General features: G+C 44.6%; 1 protein-coding gene across 2 annotated transcripts in view; it reads right to left on the minus strand.

Moving 5' to 3' along the window:
• Positions 1-17,407, minus strand: part of UTP6 (UTP6 small subunit processome component) — a 41,939-nt gene extending 24,532 nt beyond the window's left edge. The window contains exons 1-9 of one of the 2 annotated variants that reach the window (XM_015119000.3): positions 17,199-17,407; positions 15,290-15,374; positions 10,058-10,099; positions 9,728-9,820; positions 7,862-7,909; positions 7,371-7,434; positions 4,136-4,254; positions 2,047-2,124; positions 803-884 (exon numbers count right to left, since the gene is read on the minus strand). In XM_015119000.3, the coding sequence (XP_014974486.1) occupies positions 803-884; positions 2,047-2,124; positions 4,136-4,254; positions 7,371-7,434; positions 7,862-7,909; positions 9,728-9,820; positions 10,058-10,099; positions 15,290-15,374; positions 17,199-17,290 (703 nt within the window). In that variant the 5' untranslated portion in view covers positions 17,291-17,407. The remainder of the gene's footprint in view (positions 1-802; positions 885-2,046; positions 2,125-4,135; positions 4,255-7,370; positions 7,435-7,861; positions 7,910-9,727; positions 9,821-10,057; positions 10,100-15,289; positions 15,375-17,198) is intronic. The other variant, NM_001261608.1, reaches the window with a different exon arrangement.
• Positions 17,408-17,608: the final 201 nt, after the last annotated feature.

Here is a 17,608-nt window from a genome sequence, read left to right on the forward strand (position 1 = left end):
TCTCGCTCTGTTGCCTAGGCGCTCTCTCAGCTCAGTCACTGCAACCTCCACCTCCCAGGTTCAAGCGATTCTCCTGCCTCAGCCTCCTAAGTAGCTGGGATTATAGGCGCCCACCACCACACCCAGTTAATTTTTGTATTTTTAGTAGAAACGGGGTTTCACCTTGTTGGTCAGGCTACTCATGAACTCCTGACCTCAGGTGATCCACCTGCCTCGACCTCCCAAAGTGCTGGGATTACAGGCATGAACCACCGCACCTGGCCCAAACCTATTGAAATTTAAGGAATAAAAATGGGAGTAGAATATAAATTTAAAAAAGAGACTTATGCCGGGCATGGTGGCTCACGCCTGTAATCCCAGCACTTTGAGAGGCCGAGGGGGGCAGATCACGAGGTCAGGAGTACAAGACCAGCCTGGCCAACATAGTGAAACCATGTCTCTCCTAAAAATACAAAAATTAGCCAGGCAGGGTGGTGCGCGCCTATAGTCCCAGCTACTTGGGAGGCTGAGGCAGGAGAATCACTTGAACACAGGAGGCAGAGGCTGTGGTGAGCCGAGATTGCCCCACTGCACTCCAGCCTGGGCAACAGATCGAGACTCCATCTCAAAAAAGAAGTAAATAAGTTACCGAAATGTTCAATTATAGCCTAGGAAAAATAAGTATTTTCTGAAAGAAACAGGACACTATTCCTACAGAGTTTTATATACATTCTACTGGAAAATTTCAAAACTAGGTAAAGATCATCATTAGGAAAAGAATGTTTCACTTTCCTACCAAAAATAATGTTCAAAAGATACCTACCTTTAATTATGCTTACAGAATTTTTGTAGATGATCCGTGCCAACTCGCCCTTAAGGATTTCTTCAGAATAATCAGGATGCTCCTAAAGAGTGTTATATCAAATGTAACTTAATAGGTAGTACAAGGAGGAAAAGCACTAGGACGAAAATTAACAATCCTAGACTATCTGTGCCATATGACCACTGGCAAATCATGTCTCTCTCTCCAGGCCAGTTCCCTCACTTGTAAAGTATGCAGCTTGAACAAGATCACTGATCTTCCAACTGTGTTCTTTCAGGCTCCAAGAGTGGTGGCAAGATCACACAGCTTAAGGCCTCACTCTCCACTTGGACCAAAACAAGTCATATTTTACATGTCTTATTTGCGCTTCTGTGTAACATTTTATTTGAATAAAAAAGTCCCGACCTGGCGCAGTGGCTAGCGCCTACAATCCCAGCACTTTAGGAAGCTGAGGCAGGTGGATCACTTCAGGTCAGGAGTTCAAGACCAGCCTGGCCAACATAGTGAAACCCCATCTCTACTAAAAATACAAAAATTAGCCAGGCATGGTGGCAGGGCGCCTGTAATCCCAGCTACTCAGGAGGCTAAGGCCAGACAATCACTTGAACCCGGGAGGCGGAGGTTGCAGTGAGCCAAGATCGTGCCATTGCACTCCACCCTGGGCAACAAGAGCAAGACTCCATCTGAGAAAAAAGTTCTAAGCTGGAAACCACAATAATAGACAATAGCAAAGTTTCTTCTCAGGTCTAACATTCTAAATCTTTTAATTATTCTGTCACATAAGAAATTATATAAAAAGGGAAAGAAAGAAGGCCAGGAAACCACACATTTCACAACCTTTCTCAAGCTCCTTGAATCCATTAATATATCACTTTATGAGATCATACAGTGTTAAAGAATAGCATTTGGCTATTCTGTAAGTAACAATTTTGAGGACCACATTAATTAGTCCAAATATCTATTTTTATAGCATAAAGCTTCACTTTCCTAAGTCCACTTATAATTAACACTAACTCATCTGGAAGTTTCAAAATGGAACAACATTAAACATTAAAGCTTGAACCGGGAGGCAGAGCTTGCAGTGAGCCGAGACGGTGCCACTGCACTCCAGCCTGTGTGGCAGAACAAGACTCCGTCTCAAAAAAAAAAAGAAAAATATATTCCAAATATTTTCTCTTACTCCTAAGTAGGCTCAAAATGCTACACATTGTTAGCAAGTGAGAATAAAATAATTAGAACCTTACCACATCCATACTGGCTTTTTCAAATTCTTCCTTCTCTTTCCTCAGTTTTTCCGCATGCATCAGCTCCATCCTAAAGTACTACAGAAGGGAAATAAACTGAAAATCTTTGGAGATGCTTTTTTAAATTTTTTTGAGACAGGGTCTTGCTCTGTCACCCAGGCTGGAGTGCACTGGTGATCACAGCTCATTTCGGCCACGAATTCCTGTGCTCAAGTGATCCCCTTGCCTCAGCCTCCTGAGTAGCTAGGATTAGAGGCACATCCCATCACACTCAGGTAATTTTTTTATTTTTATTTTTTGGAGAGACAGGGTCTTGCTACGTTGCTGCCTGGCCTCAAACAACTGACCTCAAGTGATCCTCCTGCCTCAGCCTCCCAAAGTGCTGGGATTAAAGGCATGAGCCACCACATCCAGCCTTAATTTTCATTTAAGAATTAAATAGCAGGCTGGGCATGCCTGTAATCCCAACACTTTGGGAGGCCGAGGTGGGCGGATCACTTGAGGTCAGGAGTTTGAGACCAGCCTGCCCAACATTGTGAAACCCCATCTCTACTAAAAATACAAAAATTAGTAGGGCATGGTGGCGCACACCTATAATCCCAGCTACTTCAGGGGCTGAGGCAGGAGAATAGTTTGAACCCCGGAGGCGGAGGCTGCAGTGAGCCAGGAACACACCATTGAACTCCTGCCTGAGTGATAGAGTGAGACTCCGTCTCAAAAAAAATAATAATTAAATTGCAGTTTCTCTTTTATCCTGACAAATGACTCAAACAGTGCAGCTTCCAATACATCCTTTCTATTATTTGGGATTTTCATCTAAAGCTTGGCCCTCAAATGTTCTACGGCACCGTCCATAAGGGAGTAAGTCCCCAAAGAGGGAAAGGAAGTAGTGCCAGGTATCTATCTCAAGAAAAGGAGACAGAAAGAACGTGGAGAAAAGAGGAAGACAAGGCAAAGAAGCCAGAAGAGGGCTTCTTTGGAGAACCAAGGGAACAAGGGGAACAAGAAAAAAAATAAAAACAAAAGTATAAAGAGGCTAAATCTGGCTCCCAACTAAAAAAATGTTAGAGTCTAGTTCCCTATTCCTTCCAACCACAGGAAGGAGGTGGGGGTTCTAACCTCTCAACTAACTTAGAAGCTGCAGTGTCAACACCTACCACTGGCCAAAAAATAAAAAGATGTTTTTCCCTGGCCGGGCACGGTGGCTCACACCTGTAATCCCACCACTTTGGGAGGCTGAGGCGGGTGGATCACCTGAGATTGGTAGTTCGAGACTAGCCTGCCCAACAGGGCAAAACCCCATCTCTACTAAAAATACAAAAATTAGCCAGATGTGATGAGGGGCCTCTGTGATCCCAGCTACTTGGGAGGCTGAGGCAGGAGAATCGCTTGAACCCAGGAGGTAGAGGTTGCAATGAGCCAAGACTGGGCCACTGTACTCCAGCCTGGGCACCAGAGCGAAACTCCGTCTCCAGAGGCTTTTCCTTACCCACACCTCCACACTTATTCCTAACCTCCATAAATTGAAGCCTTTTTTATTTAATAAAGAATACACGGGCCGGGAACAGTGGCTCACGCCTGTAATCCCAGCACTTTGGGAGGCCAAGGCGGGCAGATCACGAGGTGAGGAGATCGAGACCATCCTGGTTAACTCGGTGAAACACCATCTCTACTAAAAAATACAAAAAATTAGCTGGGCGTGGTGGCAGGCACCTATAGTCCCAGCTACTCGGGAGGCTGAGGCAGGAGAATGGCGTGAACCTGGGAGGCAGAGCTTGCAGTGAGCCAAGACTGCGCCACTGCACTCCAGCTTGGGCGACAGAGCGAGACTCTGTCTCAAAAAAAAGTGTGTGTGTGTGTGTGTGTGTGTGTGTGTGTGTGTGTCTCCAGCCTGGCCAACAAGGCAAAACCCCATCACTACTAAAAATACAAAAAATAGCCGGGTGTGGTAGCGGGCACCTGTAATCTCAGCTACTCAGGAGGCTGAGGTATAAGAATTGCTTGAATCCAGGAAAAAAAATATATATATATGTCTCCAGAGGACCAAACTGAGACATCACCATCTCATCCCATGTGCACACACACTTACTTCTTTATAAAGTTTTGCGCATTCTGGATGAAAGCGCAGTGCCCGAAGAAAGAGTTGCCTTGCGCTTTCTGAAGACAATCGATCTTCCATTTCCCATTTGGCTGCCATAATCCACAAAGCTGTAAGTGAAAAAACATCAGATTTCATTTCAATAAATTAATCAAGTCAGACAAGAAAAGAACCAGATGATCCAATTTTAATACTCACACTTTTTTTTTTTTTTTTTTTTGAGACGGAGTCTGGCTCTGTTGCCCAGGCTGGAGTGCAGTGGCCGGATCTCAGCTCACTGCAAGCTCCGCCTCCCGGGTTCACGCCATTCTCCTGCCTCAGCCTCCCGAGTAGCTGGGACTACAGGCGCCCGCCACCTCGCCCGGCTAGTTTTTTGTATTTCTTTTTAGTAGAGACGGGGTTTCACCGCGTTAGCCAGGATGGTCTCGATCTCCTGACCTCGTGATCCGCCCGTCTCGGCCTCCCAAAGTGCTGGGATTACAGGCTTGAGCCACCGCGCCCGGCCACATTTTTTTTTTTTAAGATGGAGTCTCACTCTGTCGCCCAGGTGGAGTGCAGTGGTGCGATCTTGACTCACTGCAAGCTCCGCTTCCCAGGTTCATGCCATTCTCCTGCCTCAGCCTCCTGAGTAGCTGGGACTACAGGCGCCCACCACCATACCCGGCCAATTCTTTTTTGTATTTTTAGTAGAGACAGGGTTTCACCGTGTTAGCCAGGATGGTCTCGATCTCCTGACCTCATGATCCACCGCCCCTTGGCCTCCCAAAGTGCTGGGATTACAGGCATGAGCCACTGCGCCCAGCCTACTCAAACAATTTTTTTTAAAAACCCTTAACAAAAGGGGATGCAGTTCCGACAGACTGTTTCTAACTGCAAAGCTTGGTTACATTATCTAAAATTAGAAACAGTACTCTGAAGCAAATAAGTAAATGATAACAAATGTTAATTTAGAGGATGAGTACCTAAGTGTCTGTTACTATATTTCATCAGATCGAAGGACATTATTTTAAGTCATACACATTTTTTTTTTTTTTGAGACAGGGTCTCGCTCTGATGCTCAGGCTGCAGTGGCACAAACACAGCTCACTGCAGTCTCTACCTCCCAGGATCCCACCTTACCCCTCAAGTAGCTGGGACTATGGGCACACACCATCACGCCCAGCTAAATTTTGTAGTTTTTGTAGAGACAGGTTTTCACCATGTTGCCCAGGCTGGTCTCAAACTCCTGATCTCAAATGATCTGCCTGCCTCGGCTTCCCAAAGTGCTGGAATTATAGACATAAGCCACCGTGCCTGGCCCACATACAAATTTTAAAGGTAGTAAAATGCCAGAAAAAGGCGAGGCGCGGTGGCTCACACCTGTAATCCCAGCACTTTGGGAGGCTGAGGCAGGCAGATCACTTGAAGTCAGGAGTTTGAGATCAGCCTGGCCAACATGATGAATCCTCGTTTCTACTAAAAAATACAAAAAATTAGCCGGATGTGGTGGCACCCTCCTGTAGTCCCAGCTATTAGGGAGGCTGAGGCAGAAGAGTCACTTTAACCTGGGAGGTGGAGGCTGCAGTGAGCTGAGGTCACACCACTGCACCCCAGCCTGGGCGACAGAAAAAACTGCTTATCTTACAATGAATGAATTATTTTTTGCTCTTTTTTCAATATTTAGAGAAATTCTAGGGCCAGGAACAGTGGCTTACTCCTGTAATCCCAGCACTTTGGGAGGCTGAGGTGAGCAGATCATTTGAGGTCAGGAGTTCGAGACCAGTCTAGCCAACACGGCAAAACCCCATCTGTACTAAAATACAAAAATTAGCCGGGCGTGGTGGTGCACATCTGTAATCCCAACTACTTAGGAGGCTGAGGCATAAGAATCACTTGAACCCAGGAGACAGAGGTTTCAGAGAGCCGAGATAGTACCACTGCACTGAAGCCTAGGCAACAGAGGCAAGACTGTCTCAAAAAAATAAAAAACAAAATAAATTCTAATTTGTAATTTTCTTTAAAATCCTTTATCCTTCTACATGGGAAATTAACTCTGAGTTAACATTCTAGCTATTTCCCTAGAAACTTAACAAAGGTCAGCTATCTTAACAAGCAAGATTGCTTTTGTTAAAAATGACATCTGGCTGGTAACCACACTTGGAATAGGAGGGTCAGCAATGGTGGCAAGAAATTCCTTTGAGCTTTCTTGAACATGTGACTCCTAAAATTGAGCATGATCTTTCTAGGATCTGTAGAAGCCATGCTCATCCATGGGGCTTCTAAGCCAGAGTGGATCCCCTACCCACTGATATGATCTCATCTCCTCATACCTGAACAGTCACCTTAGGAACCAGAGGCTACCTGTATTCTGCTAAGAGCATTCTGCAGAAGAAACATACCTAAGGCTATCCTGCTATATTTCTGAGTAAACTGGTAGCAAATGTCGTCTATTTGAGTCTTGTGTGGTGTAAGATGTCTGATTAAGCCTAATACCCTGAGAATAGGTACTGAGGCCCCTCCACTATCAACTAGACCATTTATACATTATTCACAAGAGAAATATTTCTTTTACAAAACATGAGTCTACTCTGTACCAGCACTCTTCTAAAATTTATATTGATATTTTCCCCTTTAAGCTTCTAAAATTCCTCAGATTTGACTGCCTTCAAATAAAATGTCCCTCAAAGGATTCAAAAGTTTATTCTGCCATCATCTAAAAAGAAATACAGTCTGGACGGGCACGGTGGCTCACACCTGTAATCCCAGCACTTTGGGAGGCCGAGGTGGGTGGATCACAAGGTCAGGGGTTCAAGACCAGCCTGACCAACATGGTGAAACCCCATCTCTACTAAAAATACAAAAAGTAGCTGGGCGTGGTGGCAGACGCCTGTAATCCCAGCTACTGAGGAGGCTGAGGCAGGAGAACTGCTTGAACCCAGGAGGCGGAGGTTGCAGTGAGCTGAGATTGTGCCACTGCCCTCCTGCCTGGGTGAGAGCGAGACTCTGTCTCAAAAAAAAAAAGAAATACAGTCCTTCTTGCCTGCAGATACAACACCTAGGACAGTAACTAGTATATAGTAGGCAGGGGTGAACTATGAGGCAGCTATGTCAGTAACAAAAACTGCTGAGACCAACTGCCTAAGCTCAAATCCTCAAAATAATGTCTTAGATTCATCAAGTGAAATAAAATCCAAAACGGCTTGAGTCTAAATAAAATGTAGAAAAATTGACAAAGATTTCACCATACCTGGTTTGTTGGAATGAATCGCCAACATGGCAGAGAATACCTTGCTAAGTTGAGTTTTAGTAGCCTGTAAAAAAGCAAAATATTTCTACTTCCTGCACAGATAAATCATTGCTCTTACTCGCTAAGTAATGTGAACCCTAACTTTACCAACTGTAAAATCCAATGAAGCATGACATGCTATTGCTAGGGACATACAAACGAACACAGACCCTCATAATTTTCTACCTCAATTAAACCACAAAACACTTTAAATATCTTTAAAAAATCAGCTGTATTGAACAAATACACGTAAAAATTATATTCTTTTCAATTGACTTGGAAACCATGAAGAGTCATTTAGATATCCAATGTTATATTGATGTTCCGCCTTCTTGGGTTCTTTTTTCATTTGTTAACCCTACACTTCAGGAAAAAACATCTGACATGAAGCTTAAAGGGCAGATTAACAAAAATATGGCCAGAGGAAGTAAGACATGCATGGCTTTACTTACCCACTTCTTACAAAAAACCACATAGGAGAGCCAAAGTTGAACATCATCCTGCAAGAAAAGCAATGTCGTAAGCTGCCCGAATTTGACCTTTACATATAATACACCTTCGCATTAATTAGCTTTGCTAAAAACAAGCTGATTTCAGGTTGGGTGCAGTGGCTCACGCCTGTAATCCCAACACTTTGTGAGGCCAAAGTGGACGGATCACTTGAGGTCAGGAGATCGAAACCAGCCTGGCCAACATGGTGAAACCCCACCTCAACAAAATTACAAAGATTATTAGGAGGCCGAGGTGGGTGGATCACTTGAGGTCGGGAGTTCAAAACCAGCCTAGCCAATATGGTGAAACCCCGTCTCTACTAAAAATACAAAAAAATTAGCCGGGCGTGGTGCAGACCCCTGTAATCTCAGCTACTCGGGAAGCTGAGACACGAGAATCGCTTGAACCCAGGAGGCCGAGATCGTGCCACTGCACTCCAGCCTGGGCAACAGAGGGAGGCTCCATCTCAAAAAAAAAAAAAAAAAAAAAAAATTAGCCAAGTGTGCTGGTATGTGCCTGTAATCCCAGCTACTAGGAAGGCTGAGGCAGAAGAATCACTTGAACCTCGGAGGTGAAGGTTACAGTGAGCTGCCAAGATTGTGCCACTGCACTCCAGCCTGGGTGACAGAGCAAGACTCCATCTCAAAAAAAAAAAGCCAGGCGCAATGGCTCAGGCCTGTAATCCCAGCACTTTTGAAGGCTGAGGCAGGTGGATCACCTGAGGTCAGGAGTTCGAGACCAGCCTGGACAAGATGGCGAAACCCTGACTACTAAAAATACAAAAATTAGCCAGGCGTGGTGGCTTGTGCCTGTAGTCCCAGGTACTGGGGAGGCTGAGGCAGGAGAATTACTTCAACCTGGGAGGCAGAGTTTGTAGTGAGCCAAGATCACAGATCACACCACTGCACTCTAGCCTGGGCGACAGAGTAAGACTCCATCCCCCAAAAAAAAAAAAAAAAGCAGATTTCAGAAAATCCAATCACCTCTCATCCTATCTGGCTTTCCCTCACAAAGGCTCAGATCTCTTAACTATGATAATTCAATCTTTCCCCCAACTCCCACTCACAATGCCCCAAAAAAACTTTGTTATCTATCCAATTTGTTTAATGCAGTTCTTAAAGGATCTCAATCTGGGGTAGCAATATAAAATTTGTCATTCCCAAGAATCCAAAATACTTCTCATATAATATATCCAATCCCAAAGAGTCCTGTAATCCCAGCACTTTGCGAGGCTGAGATGGGCAGATCACTTGAGCTCAGCCTGAGCAACATGACAAAACCCTGTGTCTACCAAAAATACAAAAATTAGCCAGGCATGGTGGCATGTGCCTGTGATCCCAGCTACTGGGGAGGCTGAGGTGGGAGAATCATTTGAGCCTGGGAGGCAGAGGTTGCAGTGAACTGAGATCACTCCACCGTACTCTAGCCTGGGCAACACAGTGAGACTTTATCTCAAAAAAAAAAAAGAAAAGAAAAAAAATCAAGTTTCTGAGGTATTGCCCCTACATAACCATTTATCTTCAGGCTCTAAGTCTTCAGTGTACTCACAGATATATACAAGTATCTCCCAAATTTCCAATCCTTAGTAATGTATCAAATACACTATTTTCAGCACTGTCCTCACAGAATAACTATAAGGTAATAAGATCAATTTTCTTACTGGTTTGCTAAGTGGCTCAAAAAATGTTTTGAGCAATGATACCATCATTAGAATAAGTATAAAGATACCCAAGATAAAAATAGAAAACTGCAGTTGAATTCCTAATACAATATCTATAATACTTATCTTCACATCTCATAAAGTTAAGGATGGCCTGATCACTTACTTTCCATTTTGCTGAGGCACGCTGGAAAACACCTTGTACCCGGTGTACAATAGAATTCTCAATCTCATCCTTCTTAAATGAATATCCAATGCGCTAAAGGGGGACATAAAAAACAAAGCCTCAGCTTAATCACATTTGTCCAAAACAGCATTCCTACTTGACCACTGAATGGTACTGATGAAGCAAACAAATAATTACAAATATCCATTACAGGCATATCACCACACAGTTTTATCCACACGGTCTCCCAAACACAAGTCCTAACTATACCGTCAGTCATACTGCTTAGTTCTGTATTTTTTTCCAACTTCTAGAAAATCCTCTACTTACTGTTCTTCTTCTTTGGATCAGCTCCAAAAGATTAATTTCATACTATGAAAGAAAAACATACAAAAAAATTAGAAGCTAGAAAATCTAAAACCTTTTACATACTGGAAATTAAATAGTCATAAAACAAAACTCAACAATATAAAATAAAAAATAATGTGCTATCACATAAGCACAATTTACAATAAATGTCTAGAATTCACTTAAAATTCACTTAGCTATAAAACTTAAACAAAATAATTAACAAGCTTATAATTATATGCTTCACTTAAAAATTATTCCATGAAATATTAAGCTTATAAAACACCCCATGCAGCTACAATACAGCTACATCAAAACCTACATTGCACTACATTTGCTTCAAATCTTTTTTAGAAACAAAACAGTATAAAAATGAAGCCACCTATGTACCCATCTCTGATTCTACTCTTCTCCCTCTCCAGAGGCAGGAATTACCTTGACTTTGTTATCATTCCCAAACATGATTTTGAACTTTATTATAATGATGTCTTGAATGCTTTTAAGTTTTACATAAACGGTATCATGCTACATCTATCAATCCATAGGTTTTTCGTTGTTTTTTGTTTGTTTGAGACAAAAAAACAAACACTCAGGAGGCGGAGGTTGCAGTGAGCTGAGATTATGCCACTGCACTTCAGCCTGGGTGACAGAGGGAGACTCCATCTCAAAACAAAAAAAAAAAAGATTTGCTCTTATGATGAATATAAAGCAGTCCTAAAAAGCAGGACTATAAAGCAGTCCTGGGTTTTTTTGTTTGTTTTTTTGAGATGGAGTCTCGCTCTGTCGCCAAGGCTGAAGTGCAGTGGCAAAATCTAGGCTCACTGCAACCTCCGCCTCCCAGGTTCAAGTAATTTTCTGGCCTCGGCCTCCCCAGTAGCTGGGATTACAGGCACGTGCTACTATGCCTGGCTAATTTTTGTATTTTTAGTAGAGATGGGGTTCTACCATGTTGACCAGGCTGATCTCCAACTCCCAACCTCAAGTAATCCACCCGCCTCAGCCTCCCAAAGCGCTAGGATTACAGGCGTGAGCTACCATGCCTGGACCCTACACCTGGTTTTAATCTTTATTTAAATAATTACTGATGCGGCTGACATCTTTTCATAAGTTTAACTACAAGTGATGTTTCCCCTTTGTGACTTTCACGTTCACATGATTTGCCCATTTTTCTTTTCAGTTGTCATTTTCTTCTCCATTTACAGTTCTTTATACATGTGTATATGTAGTTCCAATTATGTGTTGCAAATATTTTCTCACATTTTGTGGCTTGTATTTTCACATTATTTGTAGTGTCTTTTTTGCACAGAAAAAAAATTTTTTTTTTTGAGACAGGGTCTCTATCACCCAGACTGAAGTGCAATGGCAACATCATGGCTCGCTACAGCTTCCACCTCCCAGGTTCAACTGATCCTCCAACCTCAACCTGCAGAGTAGCTAGGACTACAGGCGTGCACCACCATGCCAGCTAATTTTTGTATTTTTTTGTAGAGATGGGGTTTGCCATGTTGCCTAGGCTGGTCTTGAACTCCTCAGTTCAAGCGATCTGCCTGTCTTACAGTGAGCCACCACGCCCCTCCGGAAATTTGTATTTTGAACACAAATCAATCGATCTTTTCTCCTATGGTTTGTGCTTTCACAGTCTCATTTAGCTTTAAGAAATCTTTTGGCCGGGTGCGGTGGCTCAAGCCTGTAATCCCAGCACTTTGGGAGGCCGAGACGGGCAGATCACGAGGTCAGGAGATCGAGACCATCCTGGCTAACACGGTGAAACCCTGTCTCTACCAAAAAAATACAAAAAACTAGCCGGGCGAGGTAGCGGGCGCCTGTAGTCCCAGCTACTCGGGAAGCTGAGGCAGGAGAATGGCGTAAACCCGGGAGGCAGAGCTTGCAGTGAGCCGAGATCCGGCCACTGCACTCCAGCCTGGGCGACAGAGCAAGACTCTGTCTAAAAAAAAAAAAAAAAAAAAAGAAACCTTGGCCGGGCGCGGTGGCTCAAGCCTGTAATCCCAGCACTTTGGGAGGCCGAGGCGGGCGGATCACAAGGTCAGGAGATCGAGACCACAGTGAAACCCCGTCTCTACTAAAAATACAAAAAAAATTAGCCGGGCGCGGGGGCGGGCGCCTGTAGTCCCAGCTACTCAGGAGGCTGAGGCAGGAGAATGGCGGGAACCCGGGAGGCGGAGCTTGCAGTGAGCTGAGATCGCGCCACTGCACTCCAGCCTGGGCAACAGCGTGAGACTCCGTCTCAAAAAAAAAAAAAAAAAAGAAATCTTTTGGCTGGGCACACTGGCTCAAGCCTGTAATCCCAACACTCTGGTAGGTCAAGGCAGGAGGATCACTTGAGCCCAGGAGTTCAAGACCAGCCTGGGCAACATAAAGAGACCCTATCTCTACCAAAAATAAGAAAATTAGCCAGCCATCTGGCACAAGCCTGTAGTCCTACCTACTTGGGAGGCTGAGGCAGGAGGATCACCTAAGCCTAGAAATTCGAGGTTGTAATGAGTGATGCTCGCACCATTGCACTCCAGCCTAGGCAAGAGTGTATTACTTGAAAAAAAAAAATTGTATTTTTGACATAATATGGTCTTGACTCATTTTGAGTGAGCAGTCTACTTATAGGACCTCTTCCAAAAACAATAGCTTAGCCAAGGTTCATATATCATTTGTTCAGCTGTCTTTTGAAATCTAAGCTCAAAACTTCTAGTCTTTTTTTTTTTTTTTTTTTTTTTTGAGATGGAGTTTCACTCTTGTCACCCAGGCTGGGAGTACAATGGCACAATCTTGGCTCACTGCAACCTCCACCTCCTGAGTTCAAGCATTTCTCCTGCCTCAGCCTCCTGAGTAGCTAGGATTACAGGCGCCCACCACCATACCCAGGTAATTTTTGCTTTTTTAGCAGAGACGGGGTTTCCCCATGTTGGCCAGGCTGATCTCGAACTCCTGACCTCAGGTGATCTGCCCACCTCAGTCTCCCAAAGTGCTGGGATTACAGCATAAACCACTATGCCCACCCAAAACTTCTAGTCTTATAAACATTTCATCTTGTTATTGGTTCTTTCTGAATCCTGATTTCGTCATCCAACATATTAGCTATTCTCCCCCATTGGAAAATTGATCTGACATGATTTATCTTTATTCAAACCTTCCATGCATTTACAAGATGAAAAAATCTTGCAGCACACCTCTTTCCAAGTGGACAGACAACAGATAAACTAGTAACTTTTCAATTCTCTACAATCATCAAATTCACTCTCCTCTATCTTGCTCACCAAGAGGCAAATCTCTTGCTGAAGTCCTGATACACAATATGTCTCTGACAATCTCTGATCTACAAACCCAGTAGAAAAAAAAAAAAGAAAGAAAATGAAGAGAGAGAAAGAGAGGGGAAAAGTAAGTTCAGTTTGGCAAGGACTAAAGTCTTAGTGGAGTAATGCTATTCCCAATGTTACTCCTGTTCAGAAATATCTATCTAATGCACCTTTCTGGAATTTTAGAAAAAAATAATTTTTTTTTTTGAGACGGAGTCTCACTCTGTTGCCCAGGTTGGAGTGCAATGGCGCGATCTCGGCTCCTGCAACCTCCACCTCCCGAGTTCAAGAGATTCTCCTGCCTCAGCCTCCTGAGTAGCCGGGATTACAGGCACCCGCCACCATGCCCGGCTAATTTTTGTATTTTTAGTAGAGACAGGGTTTCACCATGTTGGTCAGGCTGGTCTTGAATTTCTGACCTCAAGTGATCCACCTTCCGTGGCCTCCCAAAGTCCTGGGATGACAGGTGTGAGCCACCGCACCCAGCCTAAAAATTTTTTTTTAAATTGATGTTGGCCGGGCGCAGTGGCTCCCATCTGTAATCCTAGCACTTTGGGAGGCCGAGGTGGGTGGATCACGAGATTAGGAGTTCAAGACCAGCCTGGTCAAGATGGTGAAACCCTGTCTCTACTAAAAATACAAAAATTAGCCTGGCGTGGTGGCATGCGCCTGTAATCCTAGCTACTCAGGAGGTTGAGGCACAGAACTGCTTAAACCCGGGAGGCGGAGGTTGCAGTGAGTTGAGATCACACCACTGCACTCCAGCCTGGGCAACAAGAGTGAAACTCCGTCTCAAAAAAAATAAATTGATGTTAAGCTAATCATTCTAGAACTGATTTTAAATTTGTGAAAGGATGGGAGGCTGAGGCAAGAGAATCACTTGAAGCCAGGAGGCAGAGGTTGCAGTGAGCAGAGACTGCGCAACTGCACTCCAGCCTGGGTGACACAGAGAGACTCCATCTCAATTAATCAACCAATCAATCAATTTGTGAAGGGATTAAAGTAAGGCTAGGGCCGGGCATGGTCCCTCATACCTGTAATCATAGCACTCACTTTGGGAGGCCAATGCAGGTGGACTGCTTGAGGCCAGGAGTTTGAGACCAGACTGGCCAAAATGGCAAAACCCAGTTTCTACTACAAGTAGCTGGGCGTGGTGCCACACGCCTGTAATCCCAGCTACTGGGGAGGCTGAGACTTAAGAACCACTAGAACCCGGGTGGTGGTGGTTGCAGTGAGCCAAGATCGTACCACTGAACTCCAGCCTGGACGAAAAAGCAAGACTCTTGTCTCAAAAACAAAACAAAACAAAAGAAAGACTAGGCCCGGTGGCTCACAAACACTTGTAATCCCAGCATTTTGGGCGTGGGAAACATGCCAACACCCCGTCTCTACAAAAAACACAAAAACTAGCCACACATAGTGTCACACATCTGTAGTCCCAGCTACTCCAGAGGCTGAGGTGGGAGGATGGCTCCAGCCCAGGACGTGGAAGCTACACTGAGCCATGACGGGACCACTGCACTTCAGCCTGAGTGAAAGGTGAGACCCTGCCTCAAAAAAAAGTAATAAAATTATTAATTATTGGCCAGGCATTGTGGTTCACACCTGTAAGCCCAGCACTTTGAGAGGCCAAGGCGTGGATCCCTTGAGCTCAGGAATTCCAGACCAGCCTGGGCAACATGGCAAAACCCAGTGTCTACCAAAAAGTATAAAAAATTAGCCAGGCAAGGTGGCATGCACCTGTGGTCCCAGCTACCCAGGAGGCTGAGGTAGGAGAATTGCTTGAGCCTGGAAGGCAGAGGTTGCAGTGAGCAAAGATCACACCATTCACACCACTGCACTCCAACCTGGGTGACAGAGACCCCATCTCACCAAAAAAAAAAAAAATTACTAATTACACACTTACTTGAACATAATTGATAAAGTCTTCCTTGAAAAGGGTTCTTCTCTGGATTTTGTACTCTAGATCAGAAGCCTTCTTAATGATAGCCCTGAGGAGAAAACCATTTAAACTTCACTTGAAAACTGCAAAAATTAAATGTTTAACTTTATTTTGAATATATTTAAAACACGTTTTTCAAAATACAAAATTCCTAGAGTTATCCTTCATAAGAAAATACACCGGCCAGGCTCAGTGGCTCACGCCTGGAATCCCAGCACTTTGGGAGGCTGAGGTGGGTAGATCACAAGGTCAAGAGATTGAGACCACCCTGGCCAACATGGTAAAACTCCATCTCTACTAAAAAAACAAAAGTTAGCTGGGCGTGGTGGTGCGCGCCTGTAGTCCCAGCTACTCGGGAAACTGAGGCAGGAAAATTGCTTGAACCTGGGAGGCGGAGGTTGCAGTAAGCCGAGATCATGCCACTGCACTCCAGCCTGGTGACAGAGCCAGACTCCGTCTCAAAAAAAACAGGAAAAAAAAGTATTCTCTTACACAATTACTTTTGTGTTCTTAAGGGTATCAGGATGTATTTTTAAACTTTCAGGAAAATCACCTAAATCAACTCCCAAAACCAATGACATTCCCACCAGCAAAGCAAATATAATTAAGAACTTTATACCATTTATGCATGGTATTTTTTTCTTCTTTCTTTTTCTTTTTTTTTGAGACAGTGCCTCACTCTGTCGACCCAGACTGGAGAGCAGTGGCATGATCACAGCTCACTGCAACTTCCGCCTCCTGGGTTCAAGCGATTCTCCTGCCTTAGCCACCTGAGTAGCTGGGACTACAGGCGCCCGCCACCACGCTCGGCTAATTTTTGTCTTTTTAGTAGAGATGGGGTTTCACCATATTGGCCAGGCTGGTCTCGAACTCCTGATCTCACGTGATCCGCCCGCCTCGGCCTCCCAAAGTGCTGGGATTACAGGCGTGAGCCACCGCGCCTGGCTGGCATCAATAAAGACTTCTTTTACACCGAGTTCAGGTCACTTTGATTTTAATAATCTCTTTCCGAAATTCCTCTTATTTCTGAGTTCTCAACATGTAAATTTTTTAAAAACTCTAAACTGTGTCTGCCTTAAAAGGTTTATTACTACGAAGGACTTATGGGAGAAGATTCAGAGTCCTTAGCTAAGGAGAGAACACATGACAAGCACACTTTAGGAGAATTTAATGCAAGATATGCAAGACAGGTGTCTTTAGTAATGGTAACAACAACATTTACTGAGCACTTTCTAAGCATCCACACTATGTTCTGTGTTTCAGTAACGAATGCTTACTTTGAAGCTCTGAGTCGCATTACTACATTCAGACGTTGCGAAACAAAGCAGCAATCACAGAAACCATTAAAAACTATTAAACATAATTTTAACACGCAACTGAATGTCTACTATGTGCCAGGCGCTGTAGTTAGGCTCTGGAGTAGCATATGAAACTGATTTCAACGGTCCCCACCGTCAAGTCTAGTTAGAAACTTATTCACTCCCGCTGCACTCTGTTCCCATCCCTACAGCAGTACAAGCTACTGCAATCACCTTACAGTACCCTGTTATCAAAATATTTAATTTGTCTGTCTCCCCCACCACACACAGCCCAATTAGCTCCTAATGAGCAGGAATCCTCGGTTTAATCACCGTTACGACCCTAAGATCCGGCTCCATGAAAGGCTTGTCAATATGTCGGATGGGTAAGTAGACGAACGGATAACCTTGCAACGAATGAAAAATTCTGGACATCACCGAAAACGGGAAATGGGCTTCCGCCACGTTAGGAAAAATAAACACAGGTCGAGTGTCCCCACACCTGGCCCCTGCCACATACTCCCAACCTCCCCTCAGGCCGCCTTAGCTCTTCCCTCTCCCCAACCCTCTCTCACTTAATCTCCGCATGACTGAACAGTCCAATGCGCTCCAGCTGTTCCAATTCCGGGAGCCGATCTTCTATGCGCTCCTGAATTATCTCTGCCATGAGGTCCGAACTCTACAACCCGGTGGGGAGCTCCTCAACAACGAACACGAGTACGAAGCTCCGGATTTCAGGTTCGGAGATCCAGCCCTACCACCTACGCGTCCAGACGTAACGTGCTCCTTAGGTCCCGCCTTTTCCGCTTCCGCCGCCTCCGCCGTAGGGGAAGGCCCTTCGGCTTCTACAGCCACTGTCCCCTCCCTGTGGCCGATTGTGGGATTGCAGCGAGAATCCCCCGTGGTCTTGGGCCGGACGACTCTAGCGGACAGGAGTTGAGGGGCGGGGCTAGACGGGAGGCGGGGCTAAGTGCGCGCGCGCCGC

Source organism: Macaca mulatta, chromosome 16, assembly GCF_049350105.2.
Source record: "Macaca mulatta isolate MMU2019108-1 chromosome 16, T2T-MMU8v2.0, whole genome shotgun sequence".
Taxonomy (NCBI): Eukaryota; Metazoa; Chordata; class Mammalia; order Primates; family Cercopithecidae; genus Macaca; species Macaca mulatta.